We start from the raw sequence: 25,092 nt of genomic DNA on the forward strand, positions 1-25,092 counted from the left end.
TTCATTATATAAATATTACATATAAATATTATATATAAAAATATTTCATTCATACTCAACATTATAAATTAGGTACGGATTATTAATATATAAAAAATTATATTTTTATCAATAATATAAAATAAAATAAAATATTATGCATTTTGGTATATAAAGTCATCCTTTTATGACCTTATAAAAATTAAAATATCTAATATTTTATTTTACACATTTATATAATAAGTAGATTTATAATATATATTAATTTATTGACCTATTAAATAAAAATGATACTTTATATTAATATTATTAATTAAAATAGAATATTATATATTTTAGTCTTTTTTTTACATTTTAATTGGTATATAAAAATGAGAATAGAAATTAAATGTTGAAATTAATAAAAAATAATGTTGTTGGACTATATTTTTATTAGTTAAAAAAATTTTAGGAGTTATATTATAATTACTTTTCATATTTAATTTAATTATTTTAGTTATACTCATAATAAATTAAAAAATATTTAATTTTAATATTCATTGTTTAAAATTTAAAATATAAGTATAAATATAAATTAATATAAACATTTAAATTTTTTTTATTTAATATCCTTTCAAGAAATAATCAGCATGATACATGAATTACAAAATTTTTTATTAAAATTAATTATAATTAATGGTTAAAATTAAAATAAATATAAAAAATTAACTTTAATATAAATTTGAAAAATGATAAATTTTTAAATTTTTTAATCTAATATGTGGTTATTATATTCGTTTGTGCTTTTGTATAAACATGATCATGGGCTTCTGGTTTCTCAGCTTTGTCTGAGTTTTCTTCCTCCTGGAGGTTTAGCGTCTGGCCCAGGCTTGCTGGGTCTGGTGTCAGAAGCAATGAGTTGCACTTAAAAGAAAAACAAATATATATAGTGGGCTTTATAATATAATATTACACGATGTTATTATTTTTGGGCAGAGTGGGACAGTGTATTGCCTCTATAATCAATTCTGGAAGCAATTGACATTTCAAGCCAACAGCTCCATGATCCTCACTCATACCTACACCAATCTCTCCTTAAAATCAAAGCCAACACGTACATAGAAATTCCGGAACTAAAATTTCAGGCACATTAAGTTATGGAACTAATTGCAAACGGAAACCAACATTTCAAACTCCTATGCTACACAATCCCAAATGGGAGATTGCTAGGGCTACTGATCAATTAGCACCCAGGAGTGAAATAAGAAAGGTCCTATATTGGCCTAGTGTCTCCGAGTGAACAGCATCAATTAGTGGCTTTTTATACAGCTTCTGGTACTCTTCCTTTATTTTCTGCATATCAACCTCAGCTCTTGTGACAATTACCCTGATTAGTGTAGTGTCTTTCGTTCCCAAACCCTTCATTGCTTTGCGCAAAACCTGCACGACAAGTTAATTAATCTGATATAATCATAATCCTGTCAATTTAATTGGAAATCTGCAAAAGAAAATTACCGTAGCATAATACTTGGCAGGATTATGAGCACATTGCAAAATTGTTGACAGGGCATTCTTGAAATTTCCTGTTGCTTCTCTTTTTATTGTCTGGAATCAAAGGTCAATTTGAGTATTGTTAATTAGCAGTGTCATCCAAGGATTTACAAGGGAAAATGAAAAAACTAAGGAATTCAATGGTTATGAAGATTACATTACCTTTCTGAGTTCTCTTCCATACATTTTCTGGTAAGCAGCATCAAGAGCAACCAAATGTGCTCTGCTTCTTTCACTGAAAATCTGAATCAGAACTCTCTCATCCATTCCAAATTTCTTCTCACCAGATTTATGCATTGTTTTAGCATCAATCTCTATCAGATGTCTGTCAATTTCAGGGCCTTCATACCTTGTTGTTCTTAAATATGCCAGCATCAACTATCATAACAATAATGAGATGATGATTCAAAACCAATTTAGAAAAAAACAAATCAAGTGAGAAAGAGAGAACCTGTTTGTGATTTCCAGATGCTTGAGCTTCAATATCATTCTCAAGATGAGCGTCATAAGTAGTATTATAAGCCTGTTTAATTTGTCGAATATGGGAAGAAGTACGAGCACATATTATTTGATTCGCAATTTTAAGTTCAGGAATATGTCCTGTTACAGCCTGCCTGAGGGTGGAAATATCTCTTTCCATTGGACTTTTCATCCAGAGCAACAATGCTTTCTGAAATCATTTCAAAACAGTTTCTTTATCAATCTGTCTGAAGAGTTCTTCAAGTACAAAGAAAGTTCCCTTTATATTACCTTGAGATTGCCATGAAGCTCTGAAGACAACTCTTTCTTAAGGTCATAGGAGTACAAGGTTTCAAATTCTTGTTGAATGGCATCTCTTTGAGATGCATTCCTATGTGAAAGAATATTGACAACTACTGCAGCATCACATCCGATTCCTGTTCAATTAATGTAAATTAAAGATCTGTATTATCAGCAACTTTTTTCCTTGCATTATATTCTTGAACTATTTAAAAATTATCTGTTTAAGCCCAGAAATGCACTTAGATACAAGTCTACACTCTACAGATTGCTCAAAGAACCATTCTTCTCCCCAAATATTTTAGAAAAGGTTATTCCATAGTTTATGGTATCGTGGTTGTGGTTGACTAATATCTCGGATGGCTCCATGGACAAGGTGGAGCCCTTTGCGAGTCCACTAGCACATTTTGTGATTTATATATCGACCCGGCTAAAGTGGGTTAAATAACTTTAGATCCATTTTTCACTTAACAAAAGAAATATAATTTCATGCTAGCTTATATAAATCTCAAAAATCCTCCTTTGTGGGATTCCCACAATTAGTTTCTGTCATCCCTCCCCCTTTAAGAATTTCCAGAATACACAAATTCAAAAAGGTTGATAATTTGGCAGTTTGTCCAGTTAGCAGCAAGAAAACATTATTTAACAACAGGGCCTAAATAATTCTTTTACTTTGAATAAGGGGAAAGAAAGATAGAGAAAACGACATTGAAACTGAAACACAAAGAAATTGTTACGAATAAACAATTCGAGAAAGCTCAAGCTCTAATAATTAATTGATAATCAAGATCAACCCATAATACGCAATGAAATTGAAAAAATTGAGCAATTAATCAAAAAACAGTCACAGGAAAAAAAGAAAAAAGAAAACCTTTGAAAGCACGGTGCAGTTGGGTGGCGTCATCACGGGGAGAAGGTGCAGGTGAAGGGATAACTAAAGTTGACATGTCTCCGTCTGAAGAAACTCTTCAATGGTATGCAGCCAAGAATGCCAAGAAAATGAAGAAGAAACTTAGAAAATGGGAATGTAAAACTTCCCTCCCACTGCATTTTCTGTCCAACGATGAAAATACGGAAGAGCTATTTTGTGGATGGAAGAGGCTTTTTGTTCCTCCACAACCCTTATTTTTTTCTCCATATTATTTTTTCTCCTATTTAGTAATAAAGTTATAGTCCAGGTTAAAATTTACTTTTTCTCCATAAATTTAAATTAGATATATTTCTTCAATTTAAATTTTAAAATTAAATAGGACTGAAATAAATTTTATAATTTTAGATAATTTTACTAATCTTAAAAATTTTAGAATTTTTATGTAAATAGATTTTTTTTAAATATATATATATATGCAGACACTGTTAGAGTTCGACCAAGGGCTCATGGCCTCAATAAGTGAGGCATGTTTTTTCATAATCAATATTAATTTATTAATATAAATATTTAAATAATAATTGATATTGATAATGTATATCTTTTTCAAAAGCTAATCTACAAGAAAATAAAAGAAATAATTTTAAAATAATTAAAAAAATGTTGTGCACACCATCCATCATTATCATAAATAAAAAGAATCACTAAATTAGTCAATTGGATGATTTAAGTTTGATCAAAACCGATATGCAGAAACAAGAAATGGTCCCCTCGATTAAAAATTAATTAATTTTCATTATTCGTGATTATCAATTAATAGAATACAGAAAATAACTATTATGACTGTGGTTACCTAACCAGGAATTACGTCATTGGCCTATCAAAATAGGCCAATGATGTTTAATTGGAGGCAAATTTTATTTTTTACTTGTTTTAGTAAAGTGGTCCACACAGGAATATGACCCCTTTTAGGTCTTGCCCTTTTACCTAATCATAATTAGCGTTGCTAATTATCGATTATTTATAATTGTTTTTTTGTTTTAGTTAATGGCGCCGAGTGCCGACCATCCAATGCATGCCGTGAGTTTTGCTTCCTCGCAAGTGTGCATTTTCGCTAAATAAATAAATTTGACTTCTGAAATTTTGTACAAATATTTAATGTAATTTTTAATTTTTTTTATTATTAATTTTTATAAAAATATAATTATTAAACTTTTTAATTTTATACAATATAATTATTTTACATTTGAAGATTTAGAATGTATGTAACTAAAAAAAGCTACTATAATTATTTTTTAAATGTAGTACTATCTTATAATAATAATTTAATCATGTAGTTTTATTTTATAATAACAATTTAATTTTATAGTCTTATAATATATAAGAAATTAAGTTTTCCTCTATGTTTTTTTTGTCTCGATATTCTCACATTTTTCTCTTTATTAAACTTAATTTCTTTTTTCTCTTTCCTCATGGAACACAATCTCCGTTAATTGATTATTGATAAAAAAGAATATATTGTTTTTTCTATTAAGAATTTCAGAGATATTCCAATCATCACTTATGATTTTTATACGGTAAGGATGTTTCTCACATACAATCTGATCAATTTTCAGAATATACAAACCTTTTTGGCAGATTTATGATATCTTTTAGAGGGGATATCTATTATAAAATTAGAGGTAAAAAGATATATATTTCGGTTCTTTAATAATGTTGATTTTAAAAATATTGTGAATGGGGACTTTCGGTTGTACAATCGATTCTTAATTGTTTGGAATGAGATACAAGTTAATGAAAACACTTTCCATATCCCTCTAATTCATTCTGATTTTTAGATTCTGATTAAAGACCTCTTTTATGGTTATTATAACGAGATGTTGGTTAAATTGGTTAGAGATTTTGAGCTTGATGAGGAGAGTGCAGCCTGAATATATGATAATGCTAAAAAAAGGCTAAAAAACACTAAACATAACGTTGTTACAGGTTTTCTTTCCTCTTAACAGCATGCCTTTAATAACACCCCTGCGAATGTTAATTTGACAGGCAACAGTGAAACGGCTCATCCCGTCAAAGGTCGGGATAGCCGAAAGCAATAATCGTCCTGTGTTGGAACTGCCGAGGACAAGACAATGCTCGAATAGTTAATGCATTGAAGGATTTGGTTACTAGTTACAAGCCGGACATTTTATTTTTGATGGAAACAAAAACTCTTAGTTCTCGTATAAATTTTTTTTATAATTTTTTAACATTTTGATGGTTGTTTCTCAATCAATAGATAAGGATTGGGAGGAGGCCTTTCGTTAATGTGGAAGAGTCATGTTTCTATTTTTAGGGTTGGTTTTTCTTCAAATTTTATTGATTCGATTGTTTCGGAAGGTAATATTTAATGGAAATTTACTAGTTATTATGGGTTTCCGGAATCGCAATGACGACGTCAGTCTCGGAATATTATTCGAGATTTATCTCGTATAAACTCTTTTTCATGGTTTTGTTCGGGAGACTTTAATGATTTATGCTCGAGAGATGAGAAAGAAAGATGAACATTTTTGCCAAATTATCTTATGCAGGGGTTTGATTTTAAATGATTGTAAATCTTTATTAGATTTTATAACTGATATTTCTATTAGATAGATGGGTTTGTCACAATACTATTCTAACTCCTCATACTTTGGCTAGAGAATTTATAAATATAATCGTCTCTCTATTTAAGATAATATATCTCTTTATTTGATGAAATTTTATTAATATAATAAGTAGTTTTTATTAGATTTTATAACTGATATTTCTATTAGATAGATGGGTTTGTCACAATACTATTCTAACTCCTCATACTTTGGCTAGAGAATTTATAAATATAATCGTCTCTCTATTTAAGATAATATATCTCTTTATTTGATGAAATTTTATTAATATAATAAGTAGTTTTACTTTAAAAAAAATTATATAGTCTTACCTTATAATAATAATTTATTATTTATTTTTAAATGATTATTATATGGTATCAAATTAAGAATTTGATTCCAATAATCTTTTAATCATCTAATAATCAATCAATTAATTAAAAAAAACTACCATCACTATATATTAATTAAAGTTCTTCTTTCAAAAATAAATAAATAAATCTGATTAAACAACCTTATATTAAAATTATTGTCCACTTATAATTGAATATTATTAATATACAACCTGGACTTAGTTGGATATTGTTTTCTTAAGCTTTCTTTTTGCATGTTTTATTTTTAATTCTTATAAAGGTTTTTGTCTGGTTTTTATAAACTATATATATACACTGAATACCCAAAAAATTATTCCAAACAATTAAAATTTTAAATATAAAGGATTACACGCATATTTATGTGTGTGAAAATAGATAAATTTAAAATTCTAACTTAATCAATTTAATTATCCACTAATTTCAACTTTTCTTTTTCTCTCTTTTTTCCAGTAGGGTTTGGTTAGATACTACTCGAAAGTCATTAGGTTCTTTTTAATTATTAAAAAAAAATCCAATACACGACACGTGTGTTGTTTAACGATATTTTATTCCTCTTAATCAGGATTATACATTCATTAATATCTGCCGGCACAAGCGGCTCCACGCGCTGACTTCTTATATTAGTTTTTTTTTTTTTTTAAAGTATTTATATAAATTTTACTTTATTTTATTTTATTATGAACAAATTGTTAGAGATAAAGTTTGAAAAGTTAGTACTAACTTAGTGATTAAATATTTATTTTATAATTTAAGAGTCTAAATGTCTAAACCATAATAACCTAGCTAAATCAAAGCTATCAATACGAAAATCGAATAAATATTACATTATAATTATTTTACAATATTTACAACAAGTTCACATGTTTTTATAATTTTTATTTTTTATCTAATACAAAAATTTGTAGATAAATTTGATTTATTATAGAACCAAAAAGATATTAGAGTGAATTTTATTTATTTTTTTATAATGAAATCCGTTTATTTATATATTAAAAATTTATTGATTCATGCTAAATGGAATACAGGGGAATATGCAGTGTGGGGTTAATTTGCAGCACTGGATATGCAGCATCCTTAATTCAATAATCTATAGAATTGACAAACTGCTTATGTGATGCTTTGGGCCCTCTGGAAGAATAAGAATGAAATCCATTGGCAGTGATCTTATACTCTTTCAGAATAAAAAAAAAAATCTCAAAATTTTAATTCAATTGAATGTTGTTCTAGTCATTCTCTTATTTGGGATGAAATCATTTAATTTTTTTAACTTAAAATTTTTAATTTAAAAAATTAAAATATTACATGACTTTTTTTTAATATTTAATTAATTTTTGTTATAAAATAAATTATGTCAAATAAAAAGATAATAATAATCGCTAACTATATTGTCCATAGCTTCCAAATTTCTTTTTAACTAGTTAGTAGCTCAACATAATGGGCCTCCTTCCAATTTGAATTTGTGTCACGCAGGCAATGCGGTTTGAAGTTGTAACTCTTAGGTTGCACTTGATCTAGGTTTTTCAAGTGCAATATAGACACATCTCTTCGAGACTTGCAAATTTTAATTGTCTCAATTTAGGTAAAAAAAAATATTTAATTAATTTTATTATCTTCGATATCAAAGTTTTTAATATTTAAAACTAGTTAAAACAGTCTTTTTCGTTAGAGTTATTATTTTATATATTATTTTTTTTAAATAAAAAAATAAAATATAAAATATAAAATATTTTAAATTTATTCAAATAAATTTATTACAAACTTAAATCTTTAATTATTATAATTTTTTAAACAAATGATACTATAGACACTATCTACATGAAAAATTAATTAAACATATAGGAAATGATTCTTTATTAGAATAAAAAAATTAAATAATTAGTTATCTTGTATGTAATTCTGGAGAGTTCCAAGAATTTGCATGTCTGAATTATCTGTTAAAAGAAATAAATCAATAAAATACAAGCTAGGGTTGTGATTGGTGAATACTTGTATGCCATTGCCAAATATACGTTCTGGATTCAACCATCCTTAGATCATCATCTAGACATAAAAAAAGTTCCATTAATTTCTTGCAGAAAACATAAAAGAATATTAATTATATAAAATTAGTTTTGCTAACATGGCAACAAGTGATTGGATAAAAATGCATATTCCAACATAAAAGCCAATTGAAATAAATTAACTTGTCTTTGGAGACCCTGTTAAATAAGACAATATCCAATTGCATGTCAGCAAAAGCACCACTTATTTGTTAAATAGATATTGTAGGATGGACCCCTCGTTTCCTCCCCCACTTGCAATCCCCCACCATAAAAAATTTCCTTCATAATAAGCATAACCATATCCTTCAAATCAAACTACAAAATTTCATCTTTGACCCTTAAACCTTTGTATATTTTTTATTTACCCATTATTTTTGAATTATATCTTTTTAAGTCCACAAACTTTCCAATTTATAAATATTAATATCTAATTGAAAAAGAAAAATTTTTTGCTTATTATATATAATTATTTAAAATATTTTAAAATACACTACTTATTAGTATTTTTTTATTAATTAATAAAAAAATTTATTATTTAGTCTTTATATTGTAAACATCTTACTTATTAGTTAATACTTAATTTTAAAAACTACATTAAAATATTATTGAGATTTTAAAAAATCTATTAATTAGTTTTACTATTAATTTCAATTATTAAATATTTTACTATTTAGTCTCTGTGATTTAAAAAAGTTATTAATTAGTCTCTCAATTTTATAAAAAAATTATTAATTTACCCCTCTAAATTTAGAATTTTTTCAGATTTTTATAATATTTAATAGATAAAATTAACAAAGAGACTAATTAATAGATTTTTTAAGACGTTAAAAATATTTTAGTGTATTTTTTCTATACTATAGGGATCAAATAATAATTTTTTAATTAATTTATAATATTGTTTACGTATGGATTTAAGAATAAATAAGAGGAGAATGTAAGTAGAATAAATAAAAAGGCCAAGGGTTTTGTTTGGGGATTGAAAACGATATTTTCCAACCAGAATCAAGGAGCCCAATGGAAACAGGAAATTTTAAAGCTGCGAAAATAGGACGAGGGTTCTCTCTCTTGGTTGATGATTGTTATTTGTTAATTTGATTGAAGTAAACAAATTAAGGTGCATCGATCATCATCCACGTCACAGTAAGTGCTTCCTCCCTCCAACTTGCATAGGTCTTTCTCTCTAATTCCTCAGCATGATCTATCTCTCTGCCATTTCTTTTTATCTTTTTTGGCATTCTCTATCTAACCCTTTCTCCTCTCATCTCCTCTTCTTCATCTCTATGTGTTTCACCATGGCAGGACCCAACCAAGGAGAAGTACTGAGCCCTTTATATCCTTCTTCTTCTTCTTCTTCTTCTGGTCTCCAACTTCTGGGTATATTTATACTAACAACTTGTTATTTATATTAGGTCATGTGGCCGAGATTGGTAGCTAACAAGATCCTTAGGAAGAGATTGGGAAGCAACAACTTTGTCGCTGATTTTCCAAACAGCACAGATGCTAATTCGCTGGAAATTCCAAACTTGGGTCGACCAGCTTTGAACGCTGACAGCATCTTCAATCATCACAGGGACACACACAACTACAAGTGAGCAGCACACCAGCTAGATAGTTGAAGAATTTTGGATTCTTTAATTTATTAACTCATAATTATTGATTCTCATTTCAATGAATAGGGTTTTTGTTAGCACGTGGAATGTTGGTGGGATTGCACCAAGTGAAGATTTGGATATGGCGGATTGGCTTGACACCCCAAACGTCTGCGACATTTATGTTCTTGGGTACATATCTACGTGTATATTTCATAATCTTACTTTGTGGTCAGCTAGATTCTATCTGAGATTCCAACTTATAATTTGCAGGTTTCAAGAGATTGTGCCGCTTAGAGCATCGAATGTTCTTGGTTCAGAGAATAATAAGATTTCCATGAAATGGAATTGCTTGATTAGAGAAGCATTGAACAAGAAGGTTCAATGCTGCCGGGGAGACGACGAAGACCCGCCCCAGATAAACATTGATCCGCTAGAGAAAAGAAAGAATCTACTGCCACCCATTAAAGATGAAAGGGCAATTGAGGGCACCATTAGCAATACTCCTCAAGATTTCCACTGCATTATTAGCAAGCAAATGGTGGGAATATTAATATCAGTTTGGGTTCGAAGTGATCTTCGTCCTTATGTCCGGCATCCTAATGTCTCTTGTGTTGGCTGTGGCATTATGGGTTGCCTTGGCAATAAGGTATATAATATTATTTTAACCCAAAAAGTAAAATCTAATTGAAGTACTAGCCAATAAACCTAATATCATATCATATCATATCATATCAGATATGAGAGCATATGCATCGTGCACTTCTCTTTTCTTTTTTCCTTCTTGGCACTAAAAAGACTTCATCAACAAAAACCAATCTATATATGTTATCTATAAAGAAAGATCTAGCAAAGAACAAAAGACCTAAATATGCACAAATAGTAAAAAGACAACATTAGCACAGCACCACATTGGAAGCTTGCTGGCCCTTATTTTATTTTATATACTGAACTTCTAATATGTTTGCAGGGTTCTGTGTCAGTTAGATTTCAGTTGCATGAAACAAGCTTCTGCTTTGTGTGCAGTCACCTAGCATCAGGGGGTAGAGAAGGAGATGAAAAGCATAGAAACTCAGATGCCTCCGAAATATTGTCGCGAACAAGTTTCCCTAGAGGCCCTTCACTTGATTTGCCAAGAAGGATTTTAGATCACGAGTATGTGAAAATTTTAATTAATTATTAATTAGAATTGTTTAAATTTATTAATTATAAGTTGAAAGTTGAAACCGTCCAAAACCCAATTTGTTAATTATTATGTTAATATATATACCTTCTTAATCAATGATTATTCAACACTTGGTCTCACTACTAAGCATAAGCATAAGACATTGCCTGATAATAAACTAAGATCTTAAATTAACAACCATTATTGCTATGGCTAGCTTGTTTTAACTTTGAAGTTGTCGCTTGAGGCCGCCAAAGATATATAAAATAAATGGAAGATCACTTTTTAATTAGAATTATGCTAATGACCTTCTATAATTAGGGTTTAAAAATTAGGGCACTTGTTGCAGGATTGAAAATGAGGTGGGTTCATTGAAAATTGAAAATAGTGGGTAGCTAAACAGCCAGAAAGAGATGAGTTCTATGCAAAGTAAACCTATCTATAGATATTTTATAAACCCTTTTCTTATAGCAAGTTGCACTTTTTAATCAGAAAGTTGTAAATTTTCTTTAATCCCATCAACGCTACTTGGATTATTATATACATAACTGATAACACTAACATTAACATGTTCTCTTTTTTGTCTTTTTCATTAAAGAAATTCAAATCAAATTTGTTAATTTTTTTTTAATTTTTTTATATGGTGCAGTCGTGTGATTTTGCTTGGAGATTTAAATTATAGAATTTCATTACCAGAAGAAACAACTCGATTATTGGTGAATAGAAAAGAATGGAACACTTTGTTAGAAAATGATCAGGTATATACATATTAAAGAAACTGTAAAAATAACTACATATTTATATACTTAAATTTTAAAACTTACCTCTGAACTTGTTGTTTTGGAAATAAAGCTGAGGATGGAGCTCATGAATGGTCAAGCATTTGAAGGTTGGCAAGAAGGAATAATTAAATTTGCCCCTACTTACAAATACTGCCCTAATTCTAATGTATACTTCGGATGCCTCGAAGGCAAAAAGAGTGAAAAGAGCCGTGCTCCAGCATGGTAATTTTCCCAAGACTTCAAGAATTTCATCATCGTGATTGTTATTGTATATTATTATTTAAGCTCTTGTTCTTGGTTGATACAGGTGCGACCGGATTATATGGTACGGGGAGGGATTAAAGCAACATTTATATGGCAGAGGTGAAGCAAAATTGTCTGATCACAGACCAGTTAAGGCAATATTTTCTGCAGAAGTTGAGGTTCTTCAAACATTGAAAGGACTTCAACAGTTCTTCCTGTCGGAGAGATTTGATCAAATAACAAACAAGTTCGACGACATGCCGTCTTCCCAAAAATTTCTATGTAAAAGCAGATTAAGCTTCAAGATATAAAGACATATACATACAAGCATAGTTATAAAATTAATTAAGTCGTGTAATGTATAATATTATTATAAGAAGAATGAGGAGGAGAAGGAAGAAGAGGAAGAGCAGAAGGGTAATGAAAATTATTATTATATATATGAGAAGCTTCTTTATTATATTGTAATTGCTTGAATCTGCTGATGAGTGTACAGTAATGATGGGTTTGTTTTTTTCTATTTTTCTCCATGTTTCTTTATGAGAGAGGAGTTGTCATAGTCTATCCTTTCATTTTCTATGGATTATAAAATGGGCAGATTAATTTATTATTAATTATAATTTAAGGTTTGCTATTGGTCTAATAACACTATCTTTCCAAAACTCAATTGTTCAATCTGATGCTCCCAATTAGGGTGTTGTATGCTAACGCCCACACAGGCTTGCAGCAATTGGCCGTTTAATTAATTTGATCATTTTCTAATGATTAGGCTAGTTTAATTAAGATTAATCAGTTTAATTTATATGCTAATCTTAACCGTAATATCTAATTAAGAAAATAAAAACTGAAAGGCAAACAAAAATGAGTTGGAATGGGCACATCATCCTCACTCTATCTGTTTATATATTTAGATAAAGTATTTAGAATATATAGATTAACAACTCCAAATATTTAAAAGAAAGAAATTATGGATGCTTTAATTTGTCTGATGTTGTGTACCATATCTGCAGTTTTATCTTCTATGATAGTTGAGCATGACTGAATGAAGTAATTAGATGATGGATGCATGTCTTTTAATAAAGGTGAATTATTTTGTGGATAAGCGTTAGTTTTATTAATTTTAATTGGAATTCTTTTCAAAACTATAAGGTCGTGAATTTGATTTCTAATTAATTAAATAAAAAAATTAACTTTTTACGATAGTAATAATAACTTGATTTCTAATTAATTTGTTCAAATCTAAAAAAATAAACTGTAATTTATACTTGCCTTCATTTCAGAGAATAATAAAATAAAAGGAGACAGACGTACAATGGAAAATATCTTTTTAAGCAAATATACAAATAATTAAATTCATTTTAGAAATATATTACACTAAAATTATAATAAATATAAATATTATAGAACTAAGTTTGGGCCCAGAATAAATGTTAGTCTGGGCTCAGATAAGGTCCAATAACTGATCCATTATCGAAACAGGTTCGCGGGTTTAATTCGTCAAGCCACGCGGCAAACAAAATAGACGGTTTGCATGCGCCGCGAAACGAAATCCTTTAAAAGGTCGCTAAGAGCCGAGACAGAGGGATTTCCCAATTTTGAAAGCTCCGCCAAAAATCCAAACAAAAATCTGCGCGTCTTCCCGTTTTCTATCAAGCACAGAGAAACGGCGATGTGGAGGATTTGCGACTGCTCCTCCACTCTCCGAATTCAAGCTGTGGAGTTCCTCGTCAATCTGCTGATGTCGGTACCAACACACTTGCCACAACACGTACAAACGCTCTTATACCTTTGGAATTTTTGTTCATTCCATCATGTAATTTAATTTATTTTTTTTAATGGCTGAAAAATTATAGCGATTTGAAGTTTCTCCGATCGTTAAATACACTGCATTGTCCCTCTTTCTGATTGATTCAGTCCTTCTCTCTCCAGGTATAATCTATAACACGAATTTGTTTTGCTACTCTCTCTCTCTCTCTATATATATATATATGCTGTAGTCATTGAATTTGAGTTGATAGAGTAGTTGATTGCAGCTGTCCATCCAAATTTCTATATTCACTGTCCTTAGTATTGTTAAATGGAAGCTCAATTTGGAGATTTTACTAGACTATGGAAATTCTTGTGACTTTTTATATATTTATTGATTTAGATTAGATCTTTACATCAATTGGCAGTAATTAAACCTTAGCCTGAATTATTGTTATGAAAGGTCATTACCAAAATTTAAAGTGATTCTTACAAATTTATTATCAAGAAAAAGAAAATACAACTGGTAATTGTAATTTTCATTCTCTGGAAAAACTTAATTGCTTAAATTTATAACTCACCGCATAAAAAGTTGTTACGCATTGTTTTCTCAACGTCACTCACATACTACACAATAACCTACCGCTCAATTTAGTATTGCAGGACACAATGCATGAATCAAATAAGGAGAAGCAATTTTCCTTTTATTAGGCACAAAAGATGGCTATATCAAACCAAGTTCCACATGGACTTGGACAGTAATTGGGCACCGTCGTCAAATCGGTTTTCTAGAGGAATTTGAAGTCTTGTGTACTGATATTCCTCAAAATGAATGTGGTAGAAGTTTGAAAAATACGAAATTGGAGGTACAGAGTTGTACAAAAGTAAAGACCTAATCACCAGTTACATGTTAGGCTCTGTGGTAGCCATAAATCTTAGTTCCCATTTAATTCTTCTTTACAAACTGTTTTGTTTGGACCTATCGGATAGAAACTAAATATATCTGAAAATTAATTAGCTAGGAGGAGGTTGTGTTAATTTTCATAAAATTCTTCATTGTTCTCCAGGTTAGAGGGTTACCAAGGAAGGACCGACTTGTTTGGACGATGTGAGGGTTGTAGGACTAGGATATTTAGATCTCAACATTTGTTAAAATTTCTTCAGTGGTTGATTGTCATGATAAATCTATCAATCTGAACAAGTGTGGTAGGGTTTCTCAAGGAAATATTGAGAGAAGGTGCATTAACATTGTTGTAAAAGTGACTTTATATTTCAAAAGCTCCTTCTTACTTGTCAACATTCATTTTGGCCCATTCAAAATTTTTTAAATCTCAAATTTAATTATCTTTACTTTTGAAATTTTGTAGCCTTTGTAGATTTTATTTTGTGAGATTTTTTTATTATTGTAGATTTTATATTCATTTAATTTTTATATTTATAAAATTTATTTTTATGAGATTGTCCAGACTATTTTTTGATTTTTCTAATAGCTCACAATAGCTATATTTTTCATTATAAACAGCCTATACGAACGAATATAATAAACACCACTTCCATTTTTTATTAATCTATTTTTCTACTCTATTTTATTATTTCTTTTCTTTTGCTGGGTTACATTCTAAACAAAATAAAAATTTGTTGTTATGATAAGAAAGATAAAGCCATTAAATTAGAGTATGATCTTTTTGTTGACGTGTCTAATGTAAGTGAGATTTATAAAGAGAAGAATGATGAAGACAGTGATGATGGACTATTAGAGTCTGAAATGAGAACAATTCTAGTTTAATATAAAATTTTAAAAATAATACCTAACACTACTCATATTTTATCATTTTATTTTTTTATTTATCTAACAAGCATAAGCAAAAAGCCGGAAAATTTAGTTTGCTTGTATGCAGTATGGAAAACAAAAATGGTGAAATACAAGACAGTAGACACTAAAAGCTTGGAGAAAACAGCAACAGTTGCTGCCCTAAATTCCCAAGAAGTAATGCAAATAAGGCGACAGTGTTTGTGATTCTAATTTATTATTAAGAGAAAACCATGTCTCACGTACCATATTCTACATGCATTTTGGAATTTTGCGGCATTTAGCAAATCCCACGCCTTGTTTCATAGCTATTAATTTAAAATGACCACATTACTTGCGTCGGTGTAAAAAATGCCATATTTTTGCTACCTAATGCTATGTGTGAATTTTGTTTCTGTACCTCAAAAAGATCACTCTCTTCTCTCTGGAAGAAGAGAGTTTTTTTTCTTTTGAGTGCCTCACCTCCTTCTTTTCTGGGTCTTGTCGATTTCGTGCCTCAACTTGAAGGTTTGTCAAGTTTCTCTTTGCCCCTATGGATGGAGGGAGGCTATGGGTTGGCCTCTCCCGACCGAATGGAGGTGTAAATAAGGTTTTGGTTGTTTTTGGCAATAATGGTGCAATAATAGAGACTTGTTTATGACTGCTGGTTTCTTTCTTTATTTATTTTTTCTATGGAGTTATTTGTAATTTTTTTAAATCCGAAGGCTCCTACGGGTTAGACTTTAGAGGTTTTGGTTGTAGTGTGAGTTGGGAGAGCATATTTCAATTTAAATTGAGAAATTAAATCAAATTAATTGATTTTGATTTCACAGTTCGATTAGTTAAAATATTCAGTTTGATTTAATTAATATTTTTTAGATCATTTGATTTTTTGTTTGATTCGGTTTAAATGTGTTAAATAACTAACTAATTGAATTAACTAATTTTACTATGTATTATTATATTAATCTTTACCCAATCAAATCAGTATTCCAAATCCAACCTTTTTTCTCCCTTCTTTATCCAATTTAATCAGCAATCCAAGTCCAAATATATTAAATTTATAAATTTTAATTTTGATATAACTGAATCGAATTGATTTTTATCTATTTAGTTCGATTTGATTATATTTTAATAATCAATTTAGTTCAGTTTCTAATACTTTAAAATTCAATTTTTGATTTTTTGGGTTTGAAACGGAACTGATCAATTATCTAGATGCTAGGGAGAAGGGGGATGGAGGAGCAATAAATCAGATATGTCAAGTCAGCCATGCATCTCCTCTGATTCTTCTTACGGTGTGGTGGCTTCTAGGGGTTCTTCATCTCGGCCATGGTGGGGTTTCTTGGATCGATTGAAGAGGTTTTATCCCTCTCTTTCCTATCTTTTTCCGATTAGCAATGCCAGCAGGATGCTCATTGAGGTTGGCGGTGCCTTTTTTGAATCTCTGCCGGGTTGAGTGTCCAGTTGAGATTTCCTTGAGTCTAGGTTTTTGCTTGCAGTATTTTTTTTTTCTTGGGTTCTAGATCTTGGGCTTAATTCCATATTGTAGGTCGATGGCCTTATGCTGTAATTTAGGCTTGATGACTTTTCTTGTGAATTACCTTATCTTTGTGAAAGAAAAAAAAAAAAGAATTCTGTTGCTTACTTCCCGCTTCTTCATTTCTTTGAACTCTAGCTCTGGTCTTTCTCTTTTTCTTACACATTCTCTCTCTCTTTTTCTTTTTGAAAGCGGTCTTCTTTTAGTTATATAGATCCCCATAATGATTTCTAGCGGATGATGTTTGCAAATGGAAGTATCGTACCCTGATTTGTGACAAATACTTAATTTGCACCTAATTCATTTTCAGTCAGGCATAGGTTTACCATTAATTAACCGTTATTGACCTTTATTTGAACTTGAAATTTAGCTGAGTCCAACATTCAGCCCTGAGTTCGTCAGACCCCTTTTTTTTTTTGTTGGGTCTAGGAGCTGAAGAGGTTTTGAAGCATCGGTAGACACTTTTAAACATAATTTTATAGTAATTTTTAATATTTTCAGGTTAATTTTTATTTGTTAGATATTAATTTTAAAATTTTTAATTTTTAATAATTTTTAAAGGTAAAATTGAGATTATTTTGAAGTTTTTAAATAATTTAAAAATTAAAAGGGTAAAATGTCTCGTGGCTAGCCCACGACTAAAATTTATGATCAGACTCTGAAGAGTAAAAAAGAGAGGAGGAAAAAGAATATCAGAATGTCTCATGGCCAAATGGTGAGAAATGAGTTTTACGCATGGTCTAGTCTGACCGTGAAACATAATTTATGGCACTTTGACAGTAGCTCTCACGGCTTCGCCGTGAGAAATGAGTCTCATTCACGGTTTGGCTGTGAGAGGTACTCAACACTTAATTTTCAGTTTGTTTGACGCTAAAATCTAAGTCTGAAGTTTAACTCTCGTGCTGTAATACCCGGCTAGACTCCGGTATCGGAATTCCTACCGTCCGGTGGAATCTCGGATGTCGAAAACCTCTAGAAGGGTAAAAATCATGTTTTTATAAAATGTTTTAATGTATTTTAAGGTTTTAAGTAAGAAAGAAATTGAGTTTTGAATGAAAAAGACCATAGAGGGAAATCCAGGTTCGGCCACCGAACCTCATGTTCGGCCGCCGAATCTCATGTTCGGCCACCGAACATGCATGAGTTTTGGAATCACTTTCGGCTTCCGAAGGTGGCCTGGCCAGCCACCTATAAAAGGCCCCATGGCCGAAAATGGGCGAGCTTTCTCCCCTATTTTCGGCCAACGGTGAGTCCATGCCCTCCCATGGTTAGTTTCAATGATTTTCCTCAAATCTTTCAAGTTTTAACTTGGTTTTGAAGATTTTTGAAGCAACGAGCAAGTTTTGGAACTTGGAGACCCAAGGAGCTAGATTCCTCCCATCTCCAAGTTAGGGTCATCTCTCCTCTCGATCTTCAAAAGGTAAGCTTAGATCCTACCCTTCTTGTATGTTTTAAGCAAGTTTTGAGGGGTTAAGGGGTAGAAATGCATGTTTAGGTTAATGTTGAGTTTATGGATAATGTGTGTTGTTTGAGTTTATATTTGTGTTTGTGTTGGGGTTTAGGATAGTTTGAGACCCCTATATGCTTATTTGCTTGTGTATGCATGTTGTAGAATAGCTAATTGCATGTTTGAATGGTTTGGGAGGCAAAATGTGCATGAGGAGGCTGAGTTCTGCCCTTTGGAAGAACTCAGGTTCGGCAGCCGAAGGACTTTCGGCCGCCGAACCTGCCTGTGGAGGCAAGCTTTCGGCTGCCGAACCCTGCCCCCGAAAGTTGGACTTTCGGCTCTGGAAGGGAGTTTCGGCCGCCGAAGGTGCCGCCGAACATGCACGAGTTTCGGCTCTGGAACCACTTTCGGCCGTCGAAGGTGCTGCCGAAAGTGGCTGAGTTTCGGCTCTGGAGGGACTTTCGACCGCCGAACCTACCGCCGAAAGTGCCATGTTCAGCCTTCCTTTACATGTTTTCTATAATTGTTTTCAGGTGTTTTAGGGGGTTTTTGGGGAGTAGTTTAGAGTCATGTTCATGTATGTTTGGTCCCTCATTTGAGTCCACCTGTGTAGGTTTGGAACCGAAGACCCCAGCAGTGAGATAGTTGCTTCAGTGTTTTTTGAGAGCTAGCTTGAGATGAGTAGAATGACTCCTTATGTTTCAAAGCAAATAATGAAAGTTTTAGCATGATTCATACATCATGAATGCCAAGAGATATATTAGGTTGTTTGCATTAGAATTCATGAATATATTGCATTGCATATTATGTTGTTGATGTGGATGAACATTGGATGATCCCTTAGCCCTTGTATGAAATGATATGGTATGATATGATGATGATATGGTATGGAAGTCCAGGAAGACCCATTCTACGTCCCTGGCACTATGTAAGAGAAAGTTCAGGAAGACCCATTCTACGTCTCTGGCACCTTGGAATGTTATGATATGTTATGTAAGAGAAAGATCAGGACCCATTTCACGTTCTGGCACTATTGAAAATGTAGAAGGCTATTGGTGACAAATTCATTTTTAATGTGAATTGTTTGCGATGTGATGTATTTCATGAAAGCATGAATGTTAATATAATGTTTTTATTATTCTGCTCACTGGGCTCTAGTAGCTCACCCCATTCCCTTAATCCCCCATATTTGCAGGTACGGGATAGATCAGGAAGTCAGCAAGAGTAAAGTCATATTTTATGTAATAGCTAGTTGTGGACATAAGAAAGACAATGTAATATAAAGTATAGTACAGTAATGTAATGTAATGATGTTTATTGAGGTTTAGAGTTGTGCTTGACCCTAGTATGTAAAGTAAATCCCTTTTGCACATGATCTATGAAATGTTTTATTGATGACTTATGTAAACCAAGCTTAATGTATGATGTTACCCATTGGAGCATTTGATGAGGGTTCCAATGTGGGGTTTCATGTTTATGAGTTTGTACATGCACAAGTTAAGCTTGGTAAATGAAAGAAAAAATTTAAATTTTTATGTATATGTTTGATCATGTATGAGATTAAATAGGTATACAGGATGTATGTTAATCTTGTTATGGGTCCCGGCGACCTTATGTCGATCTGGATCCTAGAGCCGATAGCGGTCCGGTTTTCGGATCGTTACAGTGCTCCTAAGAGTATATAAGCATCATTTTCTCTCATATAACTTAGAAGTTTTCCACGACTCATTTTTTAACGATCTGTACCAAGGGAGAAAAAAGTGTTTCATGGAAGGATGTACAATTGGTCCAAGAAATTGAAACTTGTTTTACTAAATTAGAGTTTTTTTTTTTTCTCATCAATTCTATTTTATTAATATTATTTTATATTCTATTATAGAAATGAGCATAAATTTTATAATTTTTATTAGAAATTTTAAATTTATGTGTTTAACTTTTAATTTAGAATATTTGATATAGCTGGAATTTTGATTATATTTTGAATTTATATATTAATTTTATTGTTAATATAAATGTTTATTATTGTGTTTAATGCAACAACTTAATTAGAAAATATTGTAATTGAATTAAAATAATAAATATTTTGAGGATTTTACTTCATGAATTAATTAAAGTTTATGCTATTATTAGAAAATAAGATTTAAGATTTAATTAATATTTAATTCTAATTTCTATAGAGATAATAGACATCACTTTATTACTATGCAGATAGAAATTTTGTACATGGTTGATCTTCACTGAGTGCAAACCGGTTGAATTGGCCAGCAGACTGAGTACTTACCGTTCTATAATACTTTGATCTTTCGGCCAACGGACCACCGACCATATCAGACCCTTGATCTGGTGGTCCACCACCTATTTTAATACTTATGGGTTGTGGTCCATGGTATAGTTGGTACATGATTCATACGAGATCACTGCTTACACAACATGTCACAATTGTAGAAGCTAAATGTGACTATTGATTTGCAAGAGTCCTTTTTTCTTCCTTTCATTATCTAATTTGGTTCCTCCCTTGATGGACTGCAAGCTGTATCCACACTTCTTATGGGCCCTGATCAAGGTTTCCTCTATTAGAATTGGCCTTTTCCTTTGTGATCCATAATGAAAATACATGAATAAATCCGAATCTCTCGTGCTCTCAAGTTTATATCTCTCGTTTGGCATCAATGCAAAACATGAATGATTTTATATAAAAAAAAATTTAAATAAATTTTTATAAAATCATTCATAATTTCATTTTTATACATAACAAAAATTTTTCAAATTAAAAAATTTTAAATTCTTCTATTTCAAACACAAATTTTATAAAAAAAAATTAAGTAAACTGAATTCTTACAGAATAATTTATTCCAAATGGAGGGATACTGAATTTATATCTCAAAGTCTTCTTATGCAGTATTTGTTTGTCTTACACGGAAGGAGCAGATATAGTCTTTATATGAGACAAAAGTACACAATGAAACCCACGATTAGCCGGGGACTAGAGAGAACCGCAATCCAATCAAGTACAGAATGCAAAACATGCTCAATGTTGTAGGGGTCGTTGTCATATTTGAAGTTAACAACTGAAATTTTTTTAAATGATTACATTTTAGAAGTTTCATTTGATGGGTCACCAATCAATGGCATTTGAGAAGACGGTGCATCAAGAATCCAACTTCATAAAGATGACTAGACGCTTTTGTTTGGATAACAAGTTAATTCTTCAGTACCTATATTTCTCACGACTGCAGTGAATCTTTAGCCACTGAATTAGCTTGTTTTATCTGATACGTTGTCTGACAATTCCATTAGCATTTAAGAACTTGCACACGAAATCGTTTTCCTCCTTTGTGTAACTTCAGTTTTCTTCAATATTGTTTTTATTTCTAAGCAGTCGCAATACACTATTTAACATGAAAAATGCGTTTCTTATTTTCAATGATTTTAATATACTCGTATCATGGGAAGTAACCAGGATCGTCGCTGAGAGGTCTCATTTACTCGCCCGGATGTGTATTTGATTTAATGGGTAGGTGAGGTTTTTGGCTCTTACACTGCTGGCGGGGGGGGGGGGGGGGGGGGGGGGAAGATTAATCTGTTCAGTGGAGAGAGGGCCTTAATCAGACCAAATGGAGTTAGATTCGGATTCAAGTTTATTTCAATTTCAATTTTGGTTTTGGTTAAATTTTATCTTCAACAGCACACATCAAATCTATATGTTGAATTTTATTTCCTTTTCTTTAAAAAGAAGCAGCTGATACCAAATTGAATTGATTTTTTTTTTAGAAAAAGGAAAATATGGTTTAGAAGATGTGTTTTGTGCAAAAATAGCCAGCGTGTTAGCGTGTATGGAGTTTCATGGAAAACGCAAATCAAAGGGTTAGGATGGCGTAAAGGCCAAATTGCCTGAATTTTTTAATTTGGCCCAGTTAGAGATAAATTTTTATATTTTCCACTTTTATCAAATAAAGACAATACGAATTATTATTTAATATTTTATAAATAATTTCTTTTGAGTAAAAAATTTAAAAAGAAAGTTTAGAGAAAATTAAAAGATTCCTCTATCTCTCCAAATGCATCAAACGTTCAAACTCATATCTCGAAAGCAAATGTTTCTCCTTTGATTAAAAAAAACCAAATATTTCTCTTTTCTCTTTTATAGATATAAAAGGGAATTTAGTTTGGATGATGGAAAAATTGCTAGATATGTAGGAAAAAAAAAAGTTAGCTACTATATATTCTCGACCAGAAACGCTAATAGCATCCATCATACTAATATACCCGTGAAACTGGAATTTTAGCTTGGTGATGCGTCATGGAAGATTATTTTTTTCTTGAAGGCCAAATTTTTCCAGGGGAAAACCGCATGTGTGAATATCATTGAGTGGGTATGGACTTTTATGATGATGATGGAGGATTTCTTCAACAGGCTGTCTATGCCTGTGGTATATTGGCTTTTATCCAATGAGAACAAACATTTTTTTTCTATTGGTAGAAGAATTATCATAATAGAAGGGGCTCCACAGGAGTGCCCATTTTTAGTTGTCTTACTTTCAAGGAAGATTGATGCTATTCTTGCTTTGCCACCTACTCTACCCAGTTGTTCGATGTTCCTGTATTTCTACTTTAAATAATGGTTATCATTGTTCTTGGTTTTCCTGCTACAGTGGTACTCAGTATCATATCATGTTAAAGTTGCAACTGCCGCCTTAGCATCTCAAAATTTGGTCCCCCAATTTTTGCGTTTTGATTTTCTCTCTTGTCTATTGATTACTCATGAATTTAAATTTGTTTTACTATGTGTATTATAAGTGGTGTCATAATAAATAATATATATTATTCTCTTTTTTTATCATTCAATTTTTGTAGTAATAATGACAATATTCACTGTAATGACTTATATTAATTTTTTTTAATTTTAAAAAATAACGGCTGATTTGGTCGGTCATGGTTGAACTTGAATGCATAGTTAGTGTATAGGTGTAAAGTTTGTCTTATCTGAAGTTTCCTTTGGCTAAAACTAATCCTATTTGAAACTTACTATTATTAAGTTTGGTTGAACTAGCGTATTCATGTGGTCACAAGCCAAACCAACCAGCTGTGTTTGCTGTGTCTTTTATTAAAGTTTTTCTACCAGTTCAATGATTACTCATGAGCAGTCAAGTGTTTACTAGATTGAGTTAATGTCTTTAACTACAATCGTGGGCTCCACGGTGAGAAAAAAAAAAAAATCTTTATCCATCTCTCAAAGAAGTACATTATATGTCAGCTCCCACGTGTAGAAATCTCTTATACTTGTCATCAAATTTGGTAGCATGTGAAGTTTTTAAATCTAATTGATTTGTGTATAAGATAGATGGTGGATTCCCCAACACATTAATCGAGAGAATTTTGTTGGTGAATGCAGTGAAATTACTGACCTCATTCGAAAAGCAGAAAGCATCGTGGAAATTGTTTGAGACTCTCTTAAGCATGGACAACCCGGATGCAAAATCTTGGAATCGGAAATTAAGGCAGTCGCCATTCATCTTAGGTGCGTATCTGTATGTCTGTTTTACTCTATTAAAAATATTCTTAGTAGGTAGCAGCTAAATTAAACTGTGCAAGAGTTTCTTGCATTTCTCTGAAGTTCGCCTTATCTTTGAAAAAGAAACATAAAGGCTAAATTTGAGGGAAAGTTGTTGGGACCTTTATCAATAAATCAAGAATTACTTTTCAACACATCTTTGATGATTTGACCTGTGGCCCGTGTGGTTCTATCACACGGCCAACTAATTAACTTGTGCTCTTTTTCTGAGCTTTTTGTAGTGGGTTCCGAAGGAGAATAAGGGGAATGCATGTGTCTTTAAATTTCAACTTCTTGTGCCACTAGCAATACCTTTAATATTGTCCTTCTCTAACTAAGTAGATGACTTTTATGATATCTTAATTAGGTGATCTCATTAATTTTAAGCAAGACATTAATCGAGGACATCAAAATTACAGACAAGCCTACCTAGAGGTGAACTTATTCCAAGCCACATAAATCTTTCTAGTTTCACATGATGTTGTTCAAATGTCCCTTGTTGCCTTTCATCATTATTGGTTAGATCCTTCTACAATCCAAATCTCTGGCAAACAAAGCATGAAGTCAATTTAGACAGTGCCAGCCGAAGAAGACCCCTGATGGGGTTCTTGATTTGGTCGTGGCTGAGATTGTAGGATCAGTTTCTTTTCTTGAAGCCTAGAATTCTGTCTCCCTATTGTTTTCCTTCTTTTAATACAGTTTAAGAACAAATCAAATATTATCTCAAGTTGTACACTATTATAGTAAAGATTCTAAACAGCTATGAATGTTGGGAAATTTGTTTCATTTCTGATAGGATCAATTTCAAGGTTCAAATCAGACAAAGTAAATGATTTCTTTTGGCAGCCAAATGTAGCCTACCTGCCTGATATAAATTAAAGGCGAAGGGGACCCTATGTTTCTCTCTATTTTATTAAGTGCAATTGTTCAAAAAAACTGGTATAGGCAAATGTCTATTGCTAGCCATTAAATCCATAGCTTAAATAACTTTAGCTGTCGTCAAACATCCTATGCTATTTGTTTTTTAATTATGTAAGAAAAGATTTGCATTAAATGGAATAAGA

At 31.3% G+C, this 25,092-nt stretch overlaps 2 protein-coding genes across 5 annotated transcripts; one reads left to right on the forward strand and one right to left on the reverse strand.

The window, feature by feature from the left end:
• Positions 1–879: 879 nt before the first annotated feature.
• Positions 880–3,393, reverse strand: LOC110601198 (annexin D5). The gene is made up of 6 exons (XM_021738247.2): positions 3,140–3,393; positions 2,260–2,405; positions 1,961–2,179; positions 1,672–1,887; positions 1,474–1,563; positions 880–1,398 (listed from the first exon to the last, which is right to left on the reverse strand). The coding sequence occupies exons 1-6, from the start codon at positions 3,213–3,215 to the stop codon at positions 1,198–1,200; spliced, it is 948 nt and encodes a 315-aa protein (XP_021593939.1). The 5' UTR covers positions 3,216–3,393; the 3' UTR covers positions 880–1,197.
• Positions 3,394–9,180: 5,787 nt separating this feature from the next.
• LOC110602653 (type IV inositol polyphosphate 5-phosphatase 9) lies at positions 9,181–12,475 on the forward strand. Of its 4 annotated transcripts, none has more exons than XM_043951043.1 (8): positions 9,245–9,316; positions 9,476–9,492; positions 9,586–9,764; positions 9,853–10,414; positions 10,736–10,920; positions 11,580–11,688; positions 11,783–11,934; positions 12,020–12,475. In XM_043951043.1, exons 3-8 carry the CDS (start codon positions 9,589–9,591, stop codon positions 12,264–12,266), a joined length of 1,431 nt encoding a protein of 476 aa, XP_043806978.1. In that variant the 5' UTR covers positions 9,245–9,316; positions 9,476–9,492; positions 9,586–9,588; the 3' UTR covers positions 12,267–12,475. The 4 variants fall into 4 exon arrangements, with proteins under 4 accessions (XP_043806979.1, XP_043806978.1, XP_021595916.2 ...); XM_021740224.2 differs by lacking the exon at positions 9,245–9,316 and having other exon boundaries at positions 9,323–9,492; positions 9,853–9,957; positions 10,039–10,414; XM_043951044.1 differs by lacking the exon at positions 9,476–9,492 and having other exon boundaries at positions 9,181–9,316.
• The last annotated feature ends 12,617 nt before the right edge of the window (positions 12,476–25,092 follow it).

This window comes from Manihot esculenta, chromosome 15 (assembly GCF_001659605.2).
Source record: "Manihot esculenta cultivar AM560-2 chromosome 15, M.esculenta_v8, whole genome shotgun sequence".
Lineage (NCBI taxonomy): Eukaryota > Viridiplantae > Streptophyta > Magnoliopsida > Malpighiales > Euphorbiaceae > Manihot > Manihot esculenta.

Bases quoted from the DNA above. Each gene is read 5' to 3' on its own strand.
- LOC110601198 (XM_021738247.2), bottom strand. From the start codon at position 3,215: ATGTCAACTTTAGTTATCCCTTCACCTGCACCTTCTCCCCGTGATGAC. The intron at 2,180-2,259 runs GTAATATAAAGG...AAATGATTTCAG, and splicing joins AGCTTCATGGCAATCTCAAG to AAAGCATTGTTGCTCTGGAT. The intron at 1,888-1,960 runs GTTCTCTCTTTC...TTGTTATGATAG, and splicing joins CATCTGGAAATCACAAACAG to TTGATGCTGGCATATTTAAG.
- LOC110602653 (XM_043951042.1), top strand. From the start codon at position 9,370: ATGATCTATCTCTCTGCCATTTCTTTTTATCTTTTTTGGCATTCTCTA. The intron at 9,765-9,852 runs GTGAGCAGCACA...TTCAATGAATAG, and splicing joins AGGGACACACACAACTACAA to GGTTTTTGTTAGCACGTGGA. The intron at 10,921-11,579 runs GTATGTGAAAAT...TATATGGTGCAG, and splicing joins AGAAGGATTTTAGATCACGA to TCGTGTGATTTTGCTTGGAG.